Source organism: Blennius ocellaris (genome assembly GCF_963422515.1).
Source record: "Blennius ocellaris genome assembly, chromosome: 20".
In the NCBI taxonomy this organism is placed as follows: Eukaryota; Metazoa; Chordata; class Actinopteri; order Blenniiformes; family Blenniidae; genus Blennius; species Blennius ocellaris.
Genome location: NC_137669.1, coordinates 20,574,711 through 20,592,781, shown reverse-complemented (window position 1 = coordinate 20,592,781; position 18,071 = coordinate 20,574,711). Strand labels below are relative to the sequence as shown.

The following is an 18,071-nucleotide window of genomic DNA, read 5'->3' as shown; positions in this document are numbered from 1 at the left end:
CGCGGGGGTAATGATTCAGGGGCACTGCACTGCGACGCGCAGTTAAAACGGCCGGGGGGGGGGGGGGGGGGGGGGGGACCGGGCTGCTGAAATCTGGACGGCGTTTATCGGGAGCGAGATCAGGACAACACAGAAAGGCAGGAAGCAAATGGGTGAAAGCAGGAAACTGGGAATCTCTGCTGGGCGTAAACGGCGCTGGGCATGTGCTGAGTCAGCATTCAGAGGAAAACAAACAAACAAATCTTTACAAAAAAAAAAAAAAAAAAAAAGGGTTCAAACTAAACCAAAATACATTATGGTCTCTGGAGGTAAGCTGCTGCCGTCTTAAATATACTGCGATGATTAATGACACACTAAATTGTCTGGGTTTCCATCTTTGCCTTAGGAAGTTAACTACCCCTTTGCGACACAACAGACAATCCACTGCCTCTCTAATGAGGAGTCCTGAGCCCAAAACTACCGTTTAAACACTCTCCGCTCCTCACCGAGCTGATCTCATAATTACCCTCAAAGCATGAAGTTTGAATTCTCGGAGCCAGAGGCTTAAACCCGGGGAGGAGCAGGGGGAAGAGAACGGAGCGAGCAGGAAATCAGGTGGAAAGCGTAAAGAGGTGAGAGAAGAAGAAGAAGAAGAAGAAGAAACACAAGCGAGTGGAGATCAAAGGGAGCCGAGGACGACCGTCCAGCAGGTGCACGGCGTGAACCTTCACCTCCACCTCACATGATCTGTTCATTAGATCAGACTTACAGAGAGACAGACTGACTGACGGAGGGGGGGGAGGAAGGGAGGACTTGGGAGAAGAGGCGCCCAAAAGCTGTGAGAAGAACAGAAAACGTATTGTAATCTCTTTAGTGGGGTAGAGAGACGAGGCAAAATATGTCTGTTTACAGAGCATTACTGAGGTAAGAGCCCGAGAACCGTGATGTGCTTAGAGAAGTTGGACAAAATGAAGACGAGTGAAAGAAGCGGCAGATAAAACCAAATTACACAAATTGAAAGTGTGAAATTTGCGTGATCTTGGTTAGTTTTACAGACTAAAACAATGACGGGACTAATAGGGGTGTTCTGCCGCTGCCTTTAAAGTGCAAAGCACCGTCGCTTACTGAAGATCGTAGTGTGAAATGAGGACGAGGAGCTAATGGCGGCACGTTTTACCCAGAAAACGCCTGACGCAACAGGAAATAAACGAACACGTGTGTGTTGGTGCATAATGAAGGAACCGAGGTGTAAATGTTAAAAAGGCACACACGCACACGCACATCTGTAAAAAATTAGACGAAGATAAAATATTTTCATTTACCAGCACAGTACCCACACATCTGATTCCTGGAATCTGCAGCTAAAGGCTGCAGACTCAAAATAACCGTTTGTACGAGCCGAGCTGGAAAGAGAAGAATTTGTCCAGATAATGACGACGTCTGCTGGGTTTGCTGGCGGATTTGGTGACACCGCTGCTGCTTAAAAGTCGCCACCAGAGCGGCGGCGCTGCTTAACTTAAACCAGCCCACAGGTTCTCTTGTGGTCACTTTCCGTCCCTGCACTCGGGGGGGTTGGGGGGGGCTCCTGCTTTCAACTGGCCCCGCTGCGAGTGATGCTTCCCGTAGACGGCGAGCGATCCAAGCCAAACACAGACTCGCCGTTTGTGATGAAGCAGGCAGCTGCGTCGCCCCACTCTCCACACTGCGGCTCTGCAGAGGAAGAAAGCTGCTCGTTTGACCGTTTGACACGGCGGCACGAAAATACGTGGGGCAGGCAGACGTCATGGCCCCCGCCGCCGCGGTCGCCACGACCCAGTTTCAAAATGAGCACATCTAAAACCACGTATAATTTGAAATGACTCAACATAACTTTATTAACGGGGGTTATAAATACTGGTGGGCAAGATGTGCTTTTGGCCCTCTGCAGACGCAGGATGATATTTTTTGCGTCACTCACGATCATCAAAGTTGCAATTCCCTGGTATATAACGACAACTGAGACGCACAAACTGCTCCAATATGTGATTTGATGGTCCAGAGAGAAACATGTCGCGTCCTGGAGCAGTTCGAAGCAGCCCGGAGGAAGCCAAGGCTGTGATTGAAATGGCCCCGGCGTGGTGTGTGTGTGTGTGTGTGTGTGTTCAAGAGTCTGTCATAACATTCTGATATAAAGGGAAAGCATCCATTGCATTAAACAGGCTTTTCAGGGTTATACGTCTAATTCCAAGACATTAAAGTGACGTTACTGCGGCCACTTGCCAATATCTCCTGCACCCTTCAGTCTCCCTGCTCCAGCACTGTGGGCCCCGATGGGAAGACCAGAGAGGCAGAACAGATTATCGAGCATGAAAGCAGGCGATCTTCAGAGGAAAAGGAGCGTTACTGGGGTGTTAATGAGGGACAAAATCCTAAACAATCACATCAGTGGTGATCTCAGAGCTCAAACTTCTGTCTCCTAATCTGCGGCGTCTCGGGACAAGGTTGCACACTTATCAGTTTCAGGCCTCCTTTCCCAGCGGGGGGGGGGGGGGGGAACGACACATACAAGCATGCACACGTGCTCTCGAACTCGTCTGAGCTTGTTTTTCCTTTCAGAAAATGATAACCCTGTAAACCATTCGGCTGAGCCTCTGGCTACCTGCCCGTCTCACTCGGCACGTCTGTCTTACGGGTTTATCAGTTTGACGAGACGCACAATGAGAAGCCGGAGTGATCCAGAGAATAGAACCGCCAATTCTTCTGGCCTGTATGTACGTCTAAAATAAATCTAAAATAATGTGATGACACTCGACCACAGTGAACAAAAACAACCGGCTGGTTGTGGACCTCCAACCGGGCAATCGGCTGGGAGAACAATTTCATCAAGTCACTGAGCAAAATGCTCGAGACCCTGAGAGATGAAAGGAAAAAAAAAAAAAACGATCGGTCCGGAGAGAGGAAATGTAACCTTCAGGGTCGGGTTGTTCGACTGATCCCGCTGCTGGAAGTTTGTTTTTAACACGGCAAAGCTAAAACCGTCACGGACAAAGGTTTACATCAAACTGCTCGTCTCCGACGTCTGGAGAGGTCATTGGGAAATTTCAGTCTGATATTAAAAAAAACTGCAGGTTTTCTTTCCGTCTGCTCAATACTTCCATGTTGTCGTCTCGATTTTTGCGATGGTGTTCCGATAACAGAGTCAGGACGGTGGTAGAAAGATGTTCACCGGCTGACAGTCGTCAACGTGGCTCAGGCTCCTTCGTCCCCACTGCTGAAGGACGTCTGGCGTAAAGCATGCGGGTCACGTGATCTACGGCGAAGCGGGGCGAGAGCGACTTCGCTCTGCACGGGACACGCCACCAGCGTGAGCCGAGTTCATCGCCGTACGTGACAATGATCGAGTCATTCAAAAGATATTTTACGCGAGGATTTCCAAATGCGGTGTCTTGGACTTGCTTCACTTTGAATGACGGCAAAACCCAGAAAACCCAGAAAACCCACTGAACTAAAGCGTCCCCACAGGCTATTGGTGAAAACTCCGCCGCGAACACCCTGACGGAGGCCCTGACGGAGCTTCGGAGCAGCCGAGAGGCAGAGAAGATAAATATCTTGACTTTAAACCTGGCTGCTGTGTTGTGGTTTGGTCGCCAGACTACTTTCATTTTCCTCCAACACACACACTCACAGGCTGAGGCAACCAGGCAAATTTGGCGACTTCAGCTATTTGATTGGGACACACACACACACACATATACACACATACACACACACACACACCGCAGCCCAGAATAGGTCTGTAGTTCCAAATCCAGAGAGCTGGATAGGTGACTCATACTTGTGGCTCACGCCAATCAAATTTCAACTCCTCCTTTCGCCGCCGCAACCCCCTTCTTTCCCATCATGCCGTTTTCCTTTCAGTGTCTCTCCACACAGACAAAGAGGCTCCACAGTTGATTACAACAATGCCAGAGATTCACTTCACTGATGTGACTCTGATAGGACAGACAAGAGGAAGAGGACGAAGAGGAAAAAAAAACAAAAAAACAAAAGGGGACAGTTCCCTACATTCTGAACCAACATTTAAAGTTCATTGTGATAAGATGTATTATTGGTCCCATGTATGATAGTATTGGAACTAATGTCAAAACCTCCAGTCATCACACACAGTTCGAGAGATTAATATCTACAATAAGGTTGAAAACCTCAATTTCATATGGTATCATCCTGTTTCCCAACTATAACTCTTCAGTGTAAATGACAAACAAAAACAAACTTTAAAAGGAAATCAGTGAGAAACTTCAAGAGCGACATGGGAGGAATTGTTCAGGAAGGGTGACACACAGTAGTTGAAGGAGCTGAAATACAATGTGGTGAAACAGGATGACAATTAAAGCACACCGACTCGTCACCCTGAATCAAATACGTCTGCTTCAATTATGCACGGATGACCTGGTCAATAGATTTAAACTAGTTCTAGTTTTCCAAAATGGGTGTGTCAAAATCCTACATTTACTTTAATCTAAGGCGTTTTTGCTGGTTTGCCTGCAACTGCCCAGTTAAGTGTTGTTGTTGTTGTTTGTGAAAGTAGGAACCGTCTGAAGCCTGGACGTGCAAACATGTGAAGACGTTTGTAATTATGCCTGAAGCAACTACAAACATAGATCGTTTCTCTACTAATTAAATTAACATTACAAAACCTTGAATTGCGCTTGAGGTGTCCGTTTACACGACGACGGTAAAACAGCTCCCAGTGGGGAACTTTTTAACAACGCTCCGAGGGAAAACACAACTTTTCTCAAAGTAAATAGTTGTGGGAGAAGATGGCATGAGATAAAACGGCATGAAAACCATGACAAAGTTTTTTTTTTCTTTTACATACATATCCAAAGTATAGTTTATATTGCTTTTATTTAACCAAAGAATCCAAATTACAACCATCTGGCTTTTTTTTTTTTTTTTTTTGAAGTGTCTCAGTTGTTGCAGCGAAGCACAATCTTGCATCAGTTTTCTTCCCATCTTGAACATGAAGATTGATAATTACTACCAGATCACCGCAGATCTGCACTGCCACTCTTCTGGCTCGTCTCGCGGCGTTTATCCGCCGCGTCGTGCGGCGTGTGGCGTGTAGCGCGGCGACAGTAATTCTCTCCGGATGACATGAGATCTGTAAAATGTCGAGCGGCCAGCGCGGGACTTTCTACGCGTACGGCGTCTGGGTGCGTTAGTCAGCTTTTCCCTCATTGGCAGAGCCACCGCAGTCTTAATTCCTCTATTGCATTAAAGTTGGATCTTCCAGTCTGGAGACAGGGTGACTGTGTAAAAACATTAAAGACGGAGGCACGACGGCGTCACCGCAGGCAGAAGGCAGCTCCAAATGAGCACGGCACGCTCGCCGGCTTGAGTGAGAAAATTAAAAAAGTGTGTGCGCGCGCGTGAGTGTGTGTGTTAATGCAAGACAGAGATCACCCATTTTCGGGACATGTGGGGGGTCCAGACCCCCCCGAATTAAGTGTGCATGCTGTGAGATGAGTGAGTGAGTGTCTGGGGGACTAACTGACTTTCACATTTCAATAAAAAAAAAAAAAAAAAAAACAGAAGACGCGGCTCGTTCATCAGCGCCGCCAAATGGGTGGCACAAGTTAACAAATGAAGGACGGTGGCTTTCAGCCCAACAAATCCACATGTGAGGTGATGCTGCCCCTCAATGCTGAAATGATTCAGGCTTCTTTCTCATTCAGGGCAGTTCTTTCAATTGGCTCATTCATCATGTATGCGGCTTTAAAAACAAACAAAAAAAAACCTTTTTAGAAAACATAGGTTTTTTTTTTTTTATAGGATTCAGCGTGTTTTAATGGCGTCCATTGGCGTGGGTGCCAGAGAGGGGTCAGACAGGAGAAAGGAAACACAGACAACTTTTAGGGCCTGCAAATGGTGCCGTCCTGATCAAATGGTGCCTTTCTTATCACTGGGGAAGATTTATGGCTTACCTTTGAAGCGGCCAACAAGGCAAGTCCAGCCCCACATTCTCCTTTACAGTTTCAGCAGCTGGGATTCCTGCTGTGAACCGATTTGAATAAAGGGCCAGGGCGAGCTTCTCAATCATTTGGCGCGGTGCTCCTTCTGTTTTCACGCGTTTCATATTAACAGTAGAAAGCTGTGATTCGGCTTTGATGGTGGGAGGTAATGTAGGCACAGAAAAACATCATTGTTTTGTTTACTATTTACATCAGTAACAAGAAACTACCAATAAGAACATCTGAGCAAGTGATCAATGTTTTATGGCTTTTAATAATAAAATGGCACACGAATTAACCAACGTCGTAGCGATGTTTTGGAGCCGATAGCTCAAATAAGTGGCATTTCATCATTCTTTCACCTTCAGTTCAATAGGACACGATTTATCCGCGATCAAAAAGCTGCTAGTTGAAGGTCTGCAAAAAGAGAAGTAAGTTTTTGAGTGTTAAAATGTTTTTTCTAAATAATTGCCCTTGAGGTAATATCAGCATTAAACATTATAGATGTGAAACGCGCTCACACACCAGATAAACACAGTCATAGAAAAAGTAACAGGATTTCCCACAGACTGATAAGAGGCGCTAACAGGAAAATTCATTCAAACCAACATTTGATTATTTCATAACTTGTGCTGTAGGAACGACATAAAGCAGCATGGAGCTTCACATAGTGATCCTGAACGGTCCAAATCTGCTCGGGAGGACGAATCCTGACTTTCAAAACAAGTGCCAAAGGTCATTCCTGCAGGCGAAATTGGTAAAAATACATTTCAGATAATAAGCGACAGTTATAATTTTGGATAAAGCAAGGACGACGACCAGATTGGCCGAACTCTCAACATTCCAGAACTGCCCATTCATTATGTGGACAGTTGAATTTCTGATTGAAAAAAAAAAAAAAAAGTCTTTATGCTTCAGCTTTGCGGAGCCACAAGCAGCTTTTTGTTTTGGGTATGAAGTGTGCATTCAGAGCACTTCTCCAGTGCTGAACAGAGATCGATACAGACCGGCTGGTGGTAATGGTCCCTTTCAATCCCAAGAAATATGTCTTTCAGACTTGACACTTATGTTTTTTATGCTTTGATTCAAGTATTTCTGACACAAGGACTCTAGTGAAAGTAACTCGCCCTCCTCTCAGGTCATGGATTGCAGACACGCCAACCGTCTTTTTGTAAGAAACATGTATTCTAGAAAAAAAACCTAATACCATTAATTACTATTTAGTTAGAAAACAGGAGTTGGACTCCAGGCAGGGGTCATTCTGCAGTTTGTACGTTCCGCCTGATAATGTCAGGTCTTCATCGGGTCTCCAGCTTCTTCCCACAAAGCAACTTCTTAACACCGCCATCAGACCCATCCTGAAATGGACACGACAAAATCTTGCCTCTTCAAATTTCCAGCTCGGCCCCACTTTGCAAATTTTGCTAAATCTCGTCGCTCCTTGGCAGTTGCATTGTGACGTATCGACGACGCGAGCGAGCGCGTCCACAGTTTCTCCAGCTGCTGATCAGAGTCTGACTTGATAAGAACGCTGGAGGACAGCCCGGCCAGCTGACCCCTGCTCCACACGCAGATTAAACACGTTCACACGACTCCCGTGTGAGAGCGCTTGCAGGGCTCAGCATGATGCAATCTGTCCAAAGTGCATCCTGCGTTTTGACCCAGTGGCGACTGGAACAGGCTGCATGTTTCTAGACATAAAGTTGAATTAAGCCAGAATAGAAAACATGCAGAAAATCGAGCTGCCGACTTGGTTTTCGGTTAACAAGAATTCTATTTTGCTATATAAAACTGATGACTGAAGACACGTTCAAGGTTGGTCAGGGCCACAAATATGAAGCGGTGTAAAGAAAAAGCATCAACCGAGACACTTGACGACATCATAATCGATTCCAAACGACGCCAACCCTGTAAAAATACGCCCATGGGCAGTTGTTTATCAGTGGCTGGCTGCATAAACATTTTAGAGTCCTTATGAATGAGCTCAGCAAAGCAACACACAGACGGACACTGACACATCACAAGAAGGTGTAAAATAAAAAAAATAAATAAAAAAAAGCAAAACAGTCTGGCTTCAGCAGTATTCTTCACTCGACTCCTGCATTTACATGAGCGCACAGGTATTTTAAAGAGTACGCTGGCTTGTATCAGTGACAATGTAAATAGAAACCAAGCTTGGTGACCCTGAAGGCCTCACCAGGAGCCACAAAGCTTCGCATTTTGTGCCGAGCAGTGTGGTCTGCAAGACGCAGGTGCAAAGTCAACAGAGAGTCGCGGCGGTTAAAGCCTGGGCTGGACCAACCAGTCCAAACAACCACAAAACCAAACTGTGCCGTTTTGTAACCTGTTGACAGAGTTTCCCCTCAGCGGCTCTTGAGGTGGTCTCCTGTGGTGGAAAAAAAAATAAAAAATCCAACTATTTAGCATCATTTGACAACTGGTTAATGAATTAGCTGAGACTTTCCAGTGAAAGTGCAGCGCGGTGCCAATGAGAGCCACGGTTCGCTTTAAGCGCATGCCAATGCTACCGTTTGATTGTAAATTAATAGATGTTGCCACCCACTGTAGGTCACTGTAATTGCGTGAATATAACCTGCCTGACTGACTACCTCTAAACACCCTTCCGCGTTAGATCACACCGTGACAACAGGCTGCATTCAGTAGGTACGTTCCCCTCCAACAGAGACTTGGTTGTAACTACTTTACTACTGACATTGGCAATGTGGGCCGTGTTGCTCGGAGCCATACAGGACCACTCCTGTAATCTTTCAACTTACCCTTCTAAAGTGTGTTAGGAGGCAGGCCTGCTGGCCGGGTGACGGACCAGAGGGAACTCAACAGGGAACTCTTCTATGCCTCCTCTGGATGACCACCAACAACAGACGATTGCCACGGCACCCTCCCCAACAGCCACTAAAAAAAAAAAAACCTTCAAAATAGCTTTGAGTATAAATGACCAAATATTACTAAAAACAAGTCTGTACACGCTGCCTCATTTAAGCTCATTTCTGATCAATATTGGCTGATCGACGGACAAGTTAAACACGGGAAGAGATTCTCCTGTGAGCGCGGAAGCTCTGTATCCTGTCAGGTGTTTAGCAGATATCTGTCCTCCCGCATGGACTCGTCCTTATCTGCTCGCCGGAGCGAGTCGCTGGTTCCACTTCACCAGCTCCCTCTTTTCATCCGCCCCGCTGGGGTGGGGGGGGGGTCAGCCGTCACAGACCCCCGTGCACATCCACTCAATCGTAAACACTTTAAGAGATACTGATCCAATAGCTCGGCCGACGCAGACGGTATAAGACGATGATGAGCACATTCTTGGACTTAAAAAAGTGGCACTGTCTGCGCTTTACAAATGACAGTGTGCGCAGAGAGGGAGCCTGGGGTTTGTCAGAGAAAGACTGGACTGGCGTGTCTGCTTTCTGACAGCTCCAGAGCCGAATTCCTCACAGTGAAATTAAATGGAAAGTTACTGCCCAGGTACTGTGACAGCACACTGTCCTCGCACCAGATTTCCCATAAGCTCAGACACAGGAAGAGAACACCACTTCAAAAGACTGAAGCCTTAAACTGTCAGTAAAACACCCGTTTAATCCCTTCTTCTTCTTCTTTTTTTTTTTTTTTAACCTGTGAATACCAGTTGTGCCACATCAAGCGCCGATCAACACAGAACCAGCATGATTCAGCTTTATAATGTCATTCCAACACGGACCAGGAAACCTTCCAGGTTCATTATAGAGTCAAAGTCACTTTAGCAGCCACACAAACAGCAGAGCCGGTAAATGTCAAACCGGCTCAATCACGTCGTCACGTTGTCATCAGCCGTCGTCAATAGAAACATAACAGCTACCAGAGAGTTGAGTTCATCGTTTTGAAAATTCTGCAAAAAAAATAGCTCTGTACTGGCGAGAACTGCTGATCCTTGGGGAGGAGGAGAAACCTGGCCAAGTTGGGTAAGTTATTAAAATACATGTCAGGTTTAGGCCTCCGTCTCTCAATCACATATTTGAAACCGCGCTGAGCCGAAGCCCCCCCCCACCAAGAAACAGAAGTGCTTAAGAGGGAACGTTCTGTAACTGATGCTTGATTCATCATATTTCTGCTGGAAACACGCGTGACACACGCTCACGCCAGTTCGAGGCGGAATCTGAAGACGTCGGCGCAGACGAGACACAGGCGACGCTTGCATTTGCATTTTTATTGGGTGAAGTCTCACGAAGCCCCCTCGGTCGCAGGATGAGTCATGAGCCGACATCAATTTACCGGAAGGGAAGAGGAGGGAATTTATTGCGAGACTTCGTCATTTGACTCTTCAATCGTCACAAAGTGTTCTTTTGTAACCTTTTTTCCATAAGGAAAAAAAAAACAAGGGTAGTGCGAGTTTTATTTAGTTATTCACTTAAGAATTCAGGTTGCAGGGTTTTTACTTATCTGATGTGTAATCAGGTTTTGGATTCTAGAATGTTTTAAAACACCTTGTTTTTACTCCTATTATCAATTTTTCCAACCGTAAAACAGTCACTACTGAAAGAGACGTCTCTATTCCCCCTCCCTGTTTCAACCGTTACCTTAAAATCCCTTTTTTTTTTATTTGTTAAAAGCGAAGCTTGTACGTTCACGCTTGCCTTTGTGTTTGTTTGGCCACCATGTCCCGGCTGTTGTCTACACTCTATGCTTGGTGCGGGTCACTGGAAGCCACCGTGCACACACACTTCCAGGAAAACAGCTTCTGCCGCAACACGGGGAGATGCTCTCGGCAGCGCTGACCCGGGCCGCCAGTTGACGGCACACAGGAGAGATGCTGACGTCACTCCGGTGGAGTTTTTCCAGGGTCTGCTTGCCCAGGCCTGGCTCGGCGGTAATCGGGAATGTGATCAGGTCAACCTCCGAGGCGACCTGATCACTCACAGCCACTACATAATGGGAGGAAAACCATTGGGGGGGGGGGAAAAAAAAAGAAAAGAGTACATCCTGTCAGAAATACAAGTATTTAGGGGATTTTTGGGGTTATGGTGCTTTCCTCTTAAAAGGACAGTGCGACTTTAAGCCGACTGGAGCTGAAATACACAAGAAACCAGATCTGATTCTGCAGCAGCCGAGATCCTGTGCATGGAAACAAAATGCGAACCTTTTACTTGTATAACCACTATAAATCTTCAAAACTGGTACAGCCGATACAGCACAAACAACATACCCTGTCCAAATGTTTCACACAACATGAGTTTTTAGAAGTTAGACAAGTTGGAAAACAACATGGCTGCCGCAGGTAGTACCAATGTAACACAGGTAAGACGTTTACAATAGTAAACTGGACACATCAGCTCAACGTCCGTCTGCCCACTGGCTTGTCAGCACCAGAAACCAAATATTTAATATAACAGCAGCTTAATGCCAGGAGTCAGAGCTCAAGAGCCACCGGACGGCAGCCCACCGCCTCACTGCAATTTTAAAATAGCGCAGTTCAACTCAAGCATTTGGGTATCACCTGCGCTCGCCACACACAGGCCAATTTGATATCATTTACCCGGAGACACCGCGATCCCGCCCAGTCTGAGAAAATAACACCGCTCATCATGATGTCATGGGATCTGCCTGCTCTCAGGAACACAACCTCAGGGAGTGTCTTTTGATTCAAGTTTGAATTAACCAGATTATGAAACAACGGAAATGCAGCTTCGGCTTGCTTTAATCTCAGAAGGAACATTCCAACAAGGCCCCGCTACTGTCCGCAAAGTTCTTCCTTTTTTCCCCCCACAGCGTCGCCACTAAACCCTGGAACACGAGGCGTCCGCAAAAGAGAAACGGCACCGCGGCGTCGCTGCCCGTCAGCCTCCGGCACCTCTTCTCAAACCGGCCCCGACACAAACCACTCGACTCGCAGCGTAAATCCTGCCGTCGGTACAATCCAGCGTAACGGTGAGACGGCAGAGTCCCTTCCCCAAAGGAAACTCGACGTCGTCGTCGTCTAAAAACACAAAAATGAGACTGCGGTTCATTAGCTTTGGTCTAACCAGTGTTATTAGAGCCACTGGAATCGGCATAAAGACGTCGAGCTGCTCTTCCTGTAATTACCTACCAGGCTGAGTCAACCTGGCCACAACCGAACGCTCTTCCTCAAGGGCAATTTGGTGTCGCTGGTAAAAGTCAAACACTCACTTTGTTGTGACCACATCAGCGTCAGGTAGAGAAACAGTGTGACAGACATATGGGCACACACACAGACACACACATACTTGTACACACACACGGCCATAAACAGCAGCCCTGCCTTAACCAGACTTAACACCAGCTAATTGCTCATGTATGACTCCTTTCACTGCACACACACACACACACACATATACAGAGTGCAACAAAGTGCGCTGGCTTTCTGCAGCTGTGACGTCTCACATGTGGCGCGTTGTTGATATAAGAAGTAACACAGGCGGAAAATTGGAGCTGGAGCTGCTGAGGCCAGACTTCAGACTTCCTGATAGGAAGAGAGTGGAAGCTGACCCATATATATATAGAAACATAGTTACACATAATATAATTTGCATGTGGCTGCAAATCATGGCTCCCTCCTGGGTTTTTGTTTTTTTTTTATGACAGAATTGGTCGCCTATTAAAACTTGCAAAAAAAACCTGCTTAACTTCCCTTAAGTTTCTCCCTGAAAACTTGAGGGAAGTTGATTTGAATCACACTGCAAATGCAGAACAACGGGAACCAAGTAGGCTTTCTCTTATAAAGCGGAGCCAGCACAGCGGCGGCGGCTTTAGCATAATTTACCAACACAAAGGGAGACGTCCTCCGCTGCGGGGCCGACGGCTAAAAGAAGCCCGGCGACTTCTGGAACGGAAGTGTGCAAAATAACCTTCCTAATCTGGTCTGCTGGATAATGGAAGTCATTAGGAGAGAATACAATGTTCAGAAGTCTGAAATAGGCTGCGGACATGTTTGCCGAGACGTCCTCCAAAAATAAAAAGGCTACTTGTGAAGATTCAGTCTCATAGAAATGTTTTTTTTGCAACGTTTCTGTACAAATGTAAAATATCCTTAATCTGAGTTCGAATGATGTAGAATTTATCTGTGATTTGGTGAAATGACAGCAGCTCTTAGTTGCTAAATATTGTCATTTAAAGCAGTTTCAACAGGATATCTGCTCGTCTGAAAAAGGTTCAGTTTGACTAAAATGTTGCTCGGGCTGAGTTTTTCCATTGCGATGTACCAAGTTATCCGAAGCAGCAGAGATCTAAAAGACATATATGTAATTATGACGCTGTGTTGTGGCGAGGCATTCCCCTCTTAAAACATCCATTACGGGGACTGGATCTCTGCCTGCCGCATGTTCACCGCAAGGCACTTCTGACTGAACCGAGTCTGAATGTCCAGTGGAGAACGAATCACAACCCGAGTGAGTGAAAATCGCAATAGGTTTGGGGGGAAAAATGTGTGAAATTCAAAACAGCGGGGTTTACGATTTCCCAAGAGACACGACTTTAACTTTACTTAACCACATTTGATGAATTGGCTCCGATTGCAGCACAAAGGACGGGTCAAACAAGTGTAAAAGTGAGGCGATCGACGAAAAATAGGCAAATGGATTTATTCTTGGGCTCTCGGGCAGCATGTTAACCATCGTCTCCGCCAGCAAACGCCTCATTTTCAGATTCGTCACCACCAGGGGCAGCGGCAGCGACGTCCCTCGGGCCCTTCTACCTCTGTGCCTCCCCCCCCCCCGGGGGGCTTTGATGTGGAGATAAATGAAAACGTACACGAGGTTTTTGCTTACGAAAAACAAAAACAAACACGGTGCTTGTAGTTTCCGCCGAGTAATTTCCTTATACGCATAATGTGTGTGAAAACCCCCATAAAGCGACACGTTTAACTGGATTTACTCTGGCCCAGATTCTCGATTATACACACTACACTTCTTTCTCAACTTCACCGGCCACACACACACACACACACACACACACAAGCTCACATCTTGTACCATTTTTCTTCTCTGTTAGAAGATTCTTCAAAAGACGTTTTCCTGCAAAATAATGTAATATATAGTCATTTCTGTGTACAGCACTGAGGTCAGCATGGCCTAAACAAGTTGTTCCCAATCCCCGGGTTTGCCTGGAAGAGAGGTTGCAGACCACTTTTCAAATCTCTTATTTGCCCAAACATTATAGTGAAGCCAAACACCGGAGGGCTCAGCGTCTGCCACAAACACACAGAAGCAGTACGATGCAGTTCCCCAGCGCTGATCTCGATTGCAGAAAGACGCTTTTCATGCTTTTTAACCTGAACGTTGACGACGTCCTGACATGGTAAAGATGAAACTCCAACGCTTCAATCTCCGCGATTGCGCGACATCGTTTTCAGCGTTTCTGCCGAAAATGGACATCGTTTTTCAAAACGTCGGTGCGTAAAGTCAAAACTCCTGTATTTTACCTCAATTTCACCCCAAGAGGGTCAGACAGAGAGAAACAGTGCATTAAGAACATTTGAATTAAGTTTTTCTCTAGTGCAATGCAGAGTATACTTCATATCTGTCTATATTTAAACAAAACCAAACAATTACTACTGGAAAATGTGTACAATTTACACATAAAGCCAAATTTAATGACACCTTCTGGTGAAAAATACAGTGAAATGACCTATGGTTGTTGCATTCTGCATGCACTCAGCCTGACAGCATGGCTTTGGAACTAGTTTGAGAACAACGAAGTAACTATTTTCACAGCCTATATCTCATCATTGTGTCCAATGCTCATAAGAAATGTCTCCAAAAATCAATGTTTACGATTCGCTTGGTGGTTTGGCCTGATTGGGGGTTCTTGCAGGACGGCTTTGGCCCAGGAGCCTCATGTTCGACACCCCTGGTTTAGACTATGCCAGACACATTATAAAAACATGTTAATCACACACACTTCTCCGTATTCACCTGCTGAGAACTTAGCGAGTTTCAGCCCTTTGGACGACTTCCTTCTCTTAGAACCTCTGGACAAGACAGAAAGAATGACCAGATTTAACAGGCGCTATTTGGACGACTTCCTTGTGGCTCCTCTGATGAACAAACGCCCACCAACTCTGACTTTCTATGACTCAAGACGTCTGGGTGGAACCGTGTTCATTACATCGACACAGATTTGTCAAAAAATATGCAATGAGCATGTACTTCTGCCCACTTTCTTTGTTGCTTTAAAAAAATTCAAAGAAGTGGTCAATGGTTTCAGGTGAACTGGATTCCCTCCGTCTGGAGATTGAAGACTGGAGTTTATCTGAAGTCGCACACGGCAGTTGGTGAGTCACTTTTACAGCCTCAGTCGTGATGCACCCACACCATTTTTAAGCCCCTAATCAAGGCGAGAAACATTAAAAAAAAGAGATATTCAGTCCAAACGGCTGGTGGACGAGCCGAGTGCCATTATTCCTTTTCCGGGGGGCTTTTTCTATTTCGGAGAGTATCAAAGCTGCTGTTCATGCTGACAAATGTGTGTGGCGAGAAGGACAATAGTGCTAATGAAAAGAGAAATAAAAAGTTAACAAGAATAAGGCAGAGGAATATTTTGTGAGAGGCAAAAAGTCACTGCTCCTCTGTACTGTATCACTCACAGTGCCATCAGCTCATATTAGCAAATATTGGTTAACCCAAAAACAATACCATCATCATCCCTAAATACATATTACTGGGGCAACACAAGCTATGGTTGGACCTAAATACTCGAACAATTGCATGAAAAAAAAAGTCTGAGATTGTACTTGAACACTGCAGTTCCCATCTGCAGCCATTCACAGTGAAAGTACGAGGAGTACAATGTTAAGGACACTGGAGGACAGTCCTGGTTTCCTCTGCAGGTGAGTGGAACACAGTGGACACGAGAGTGGAAGAGCTGAAGACTGAAGAAAACCTAATCTCGTTCCAAGATGTTATTTAGGAGAGGATTGTGATTGTTGGGGGCAAAAAAAAGCTGGATTTAAAAGGAAAATATGGAGGTTCCTGTGCAATTATGATGCATATAATGATGTTATAAATGGAGGTATGCCATATCACTGACACAATGACACTACCAGCTCTAGAATAGGTTTTGACCATAGTTAAAAACGTTCCCTTTGCATCAGCATACTGTGCAGGAGACAAAGGATCGCCTCTGAAAAGTGATGCAGGTATCCACCAAAACACTGGAAAGCATCCATCATCGATATCACTTTATTATCCAACTTAACAACTGGGCAATCAGAGGCAGACATTCAATCACACACACTCACAACCACTGTCAATTTAGAGACCAATTAACCGTCAAATGCATGTTTTAGGACTGCTGCACAACCAGTCTCTGCAACTTGCAGGTTATTTTTTTTAACACTGTGTGCTCCTCCTGCCACATCCAGCACAGATGCAAGACAATGTGCCACCGGGGGGGGGGGGGGGGGGAGGGGGGGGGATGCAATGAGAGAACCACCGTCCATCTAATCTGAACAGTTTGGGGTTCAGGGAATCGAACCTGCAATATTTGGAGAGAACCACTGAGGTCAACCACATGCAGAACATGCAAACTCCACAGAGGAAGGGTAATAATCCTGGACTTAAATCTGGTAGCCGCTGATAAGTTGTTGTGCAAAACCACTCCATCAGAAGGGGAAAAAAAAAGTATTAAAAAAAAAAATCAACATTGAACTCGAGACAGCAGAGGAAGTGACAAAAAAAAGCTCCATTCCCAACAAGTGTGCAGATATGTGACATAAATCGTGCATTACTCTTATTTTGAGGGCTGCAGCAGATGTGTGTAGGTGCAAACTCGTCGTAGCTCTTAGAGTTCACACTTAAAAGTTGACTTAAATGAACTTTGACTGATTTTTTTTTTTTTTTTTTTTTTTTTTACAAACAGTTTTAATGCACCGACCCAGAACCAGACCTTGCCTCTCCCGTAAACCTCCGCCCGAGCACGTTGGAAATAAAGTCTTAAAAAAATACAAAATAAAAAAAAGTGTCACTTCGCGTATCCAGAGCCACGGATCGGCGGGAGGAGAGAGTTTCCCGGCTTGCCTGGAACAAAGCTCGGCTCCCAGCGCCATCACCACCACCACCACCCCCGTCACACTTTCCCCCGGAGCGGAGAGTTGTTAGCCTGCTAGCCGCTAGCCGCCGCCGAGCGGCTCTTTTCGGCGGAACAAACAACAAACTGCAGCCCGGCTCACCCCCCCACCCACCCATCCCACCCCACCCCCCCCTGGAGGCCGCTCGCTTACCCGAATCCGAGTTGGTCTTCATCGTCGGAGCGCCGCTTCGGTCACTTTTCCCGTCGATGGGTAACTTTAGACGGCGGTTAGCCTTTTAGCTCCCTCCTCCTCCTCCGGTGTTTGTTCTCAGCGGCGGCCCGTCGGGAAAAGCGTCCGCTCGGGGTTCGAGTTCACAAGCAGCCCCGGTTACTTTACCAGGAGTTAAAAAAAATATATATATATAACCATAAAGGAGAGAAGGTTCAAACTTTTTTTTCTCTCTCTCCGAGCGACGGGAGTGTTCGTGGCTCGGCAGCGAGAAGTTTCCCCCGGGGCTCCGCGGGGGGAAATCCGGCCGCCCGGTCTGAATGGCGCAGGTCAAAGTTTGGAGGAGTCGCGCGCTGCCGTTGGTCGGTCGGAGCTGCTGCAGCGGCGGAATGTCTACAGACTCTCCCCGCGAGAAGTGGCAGCAGCGGCGGCGGCGGCAGTAGCCGCGACGCGTGGTCGACCCCGGCTCCACATCGTCTTGCTCTCCGTGCTCCGCCTTCAGAAAAGGAACAAGGACTTCCACACTCCGGTTCTTCTTCTTCTTCTCCTTCTCCTCTCCGTCCCTCTCGCTTTCTCCGGCGCAACAGAGTTTTTCTTTTTCCACTCACTCAGTCACTTCGTGTTCTCTACCCCCTCCTTCCTCCGGCGGGGTGTCGTGTTTCGCTCGCTTCTTGCCACACGGGGCCGCCCACGCTGACCCACGGAGGGAGGGAGGGAGGGAGAAACTCAACGCCCACTTCTTACCGAAGATCGTCTATGGCTTTTTCATGATAACTTTTTTGTTTTGTTTTGTTTTGTTTTTGTAAATACATTTCAAAAATTGGCAGCTTTTGATTACTGCTCCCAGTACAAAA

General features: G+C 46.4%; 1 protein-coding gene across 1 annotated transcript in view; it reads right to left on the bottom strand.

Moving 5' to 3' along the window:
- erf (Ets2 repressor factor) overlaps positions 1-17,781 on the bottom strand; it is a gene marked incomplete at its 3' end in the record, with an annotated part of 34,234 nt that extends 16,453 nt beyond the window's left edge. Inside the window, exon 1 of the mRNA XM_080515685.1 lies at positions 17,200-17,781. Within this exon, the coding sequence (XP_080371811.1) occupies positions 17,200-17,221 (22 nt within the window). The 5' untranslated portion in view covers positions 17,222-17,781. The remainder of the gene's footprint in view (positions 1-17,199) is intronic.
- Between the last annotated feature and the right edge of the window lie 290 nt (positions 17,782-18,071).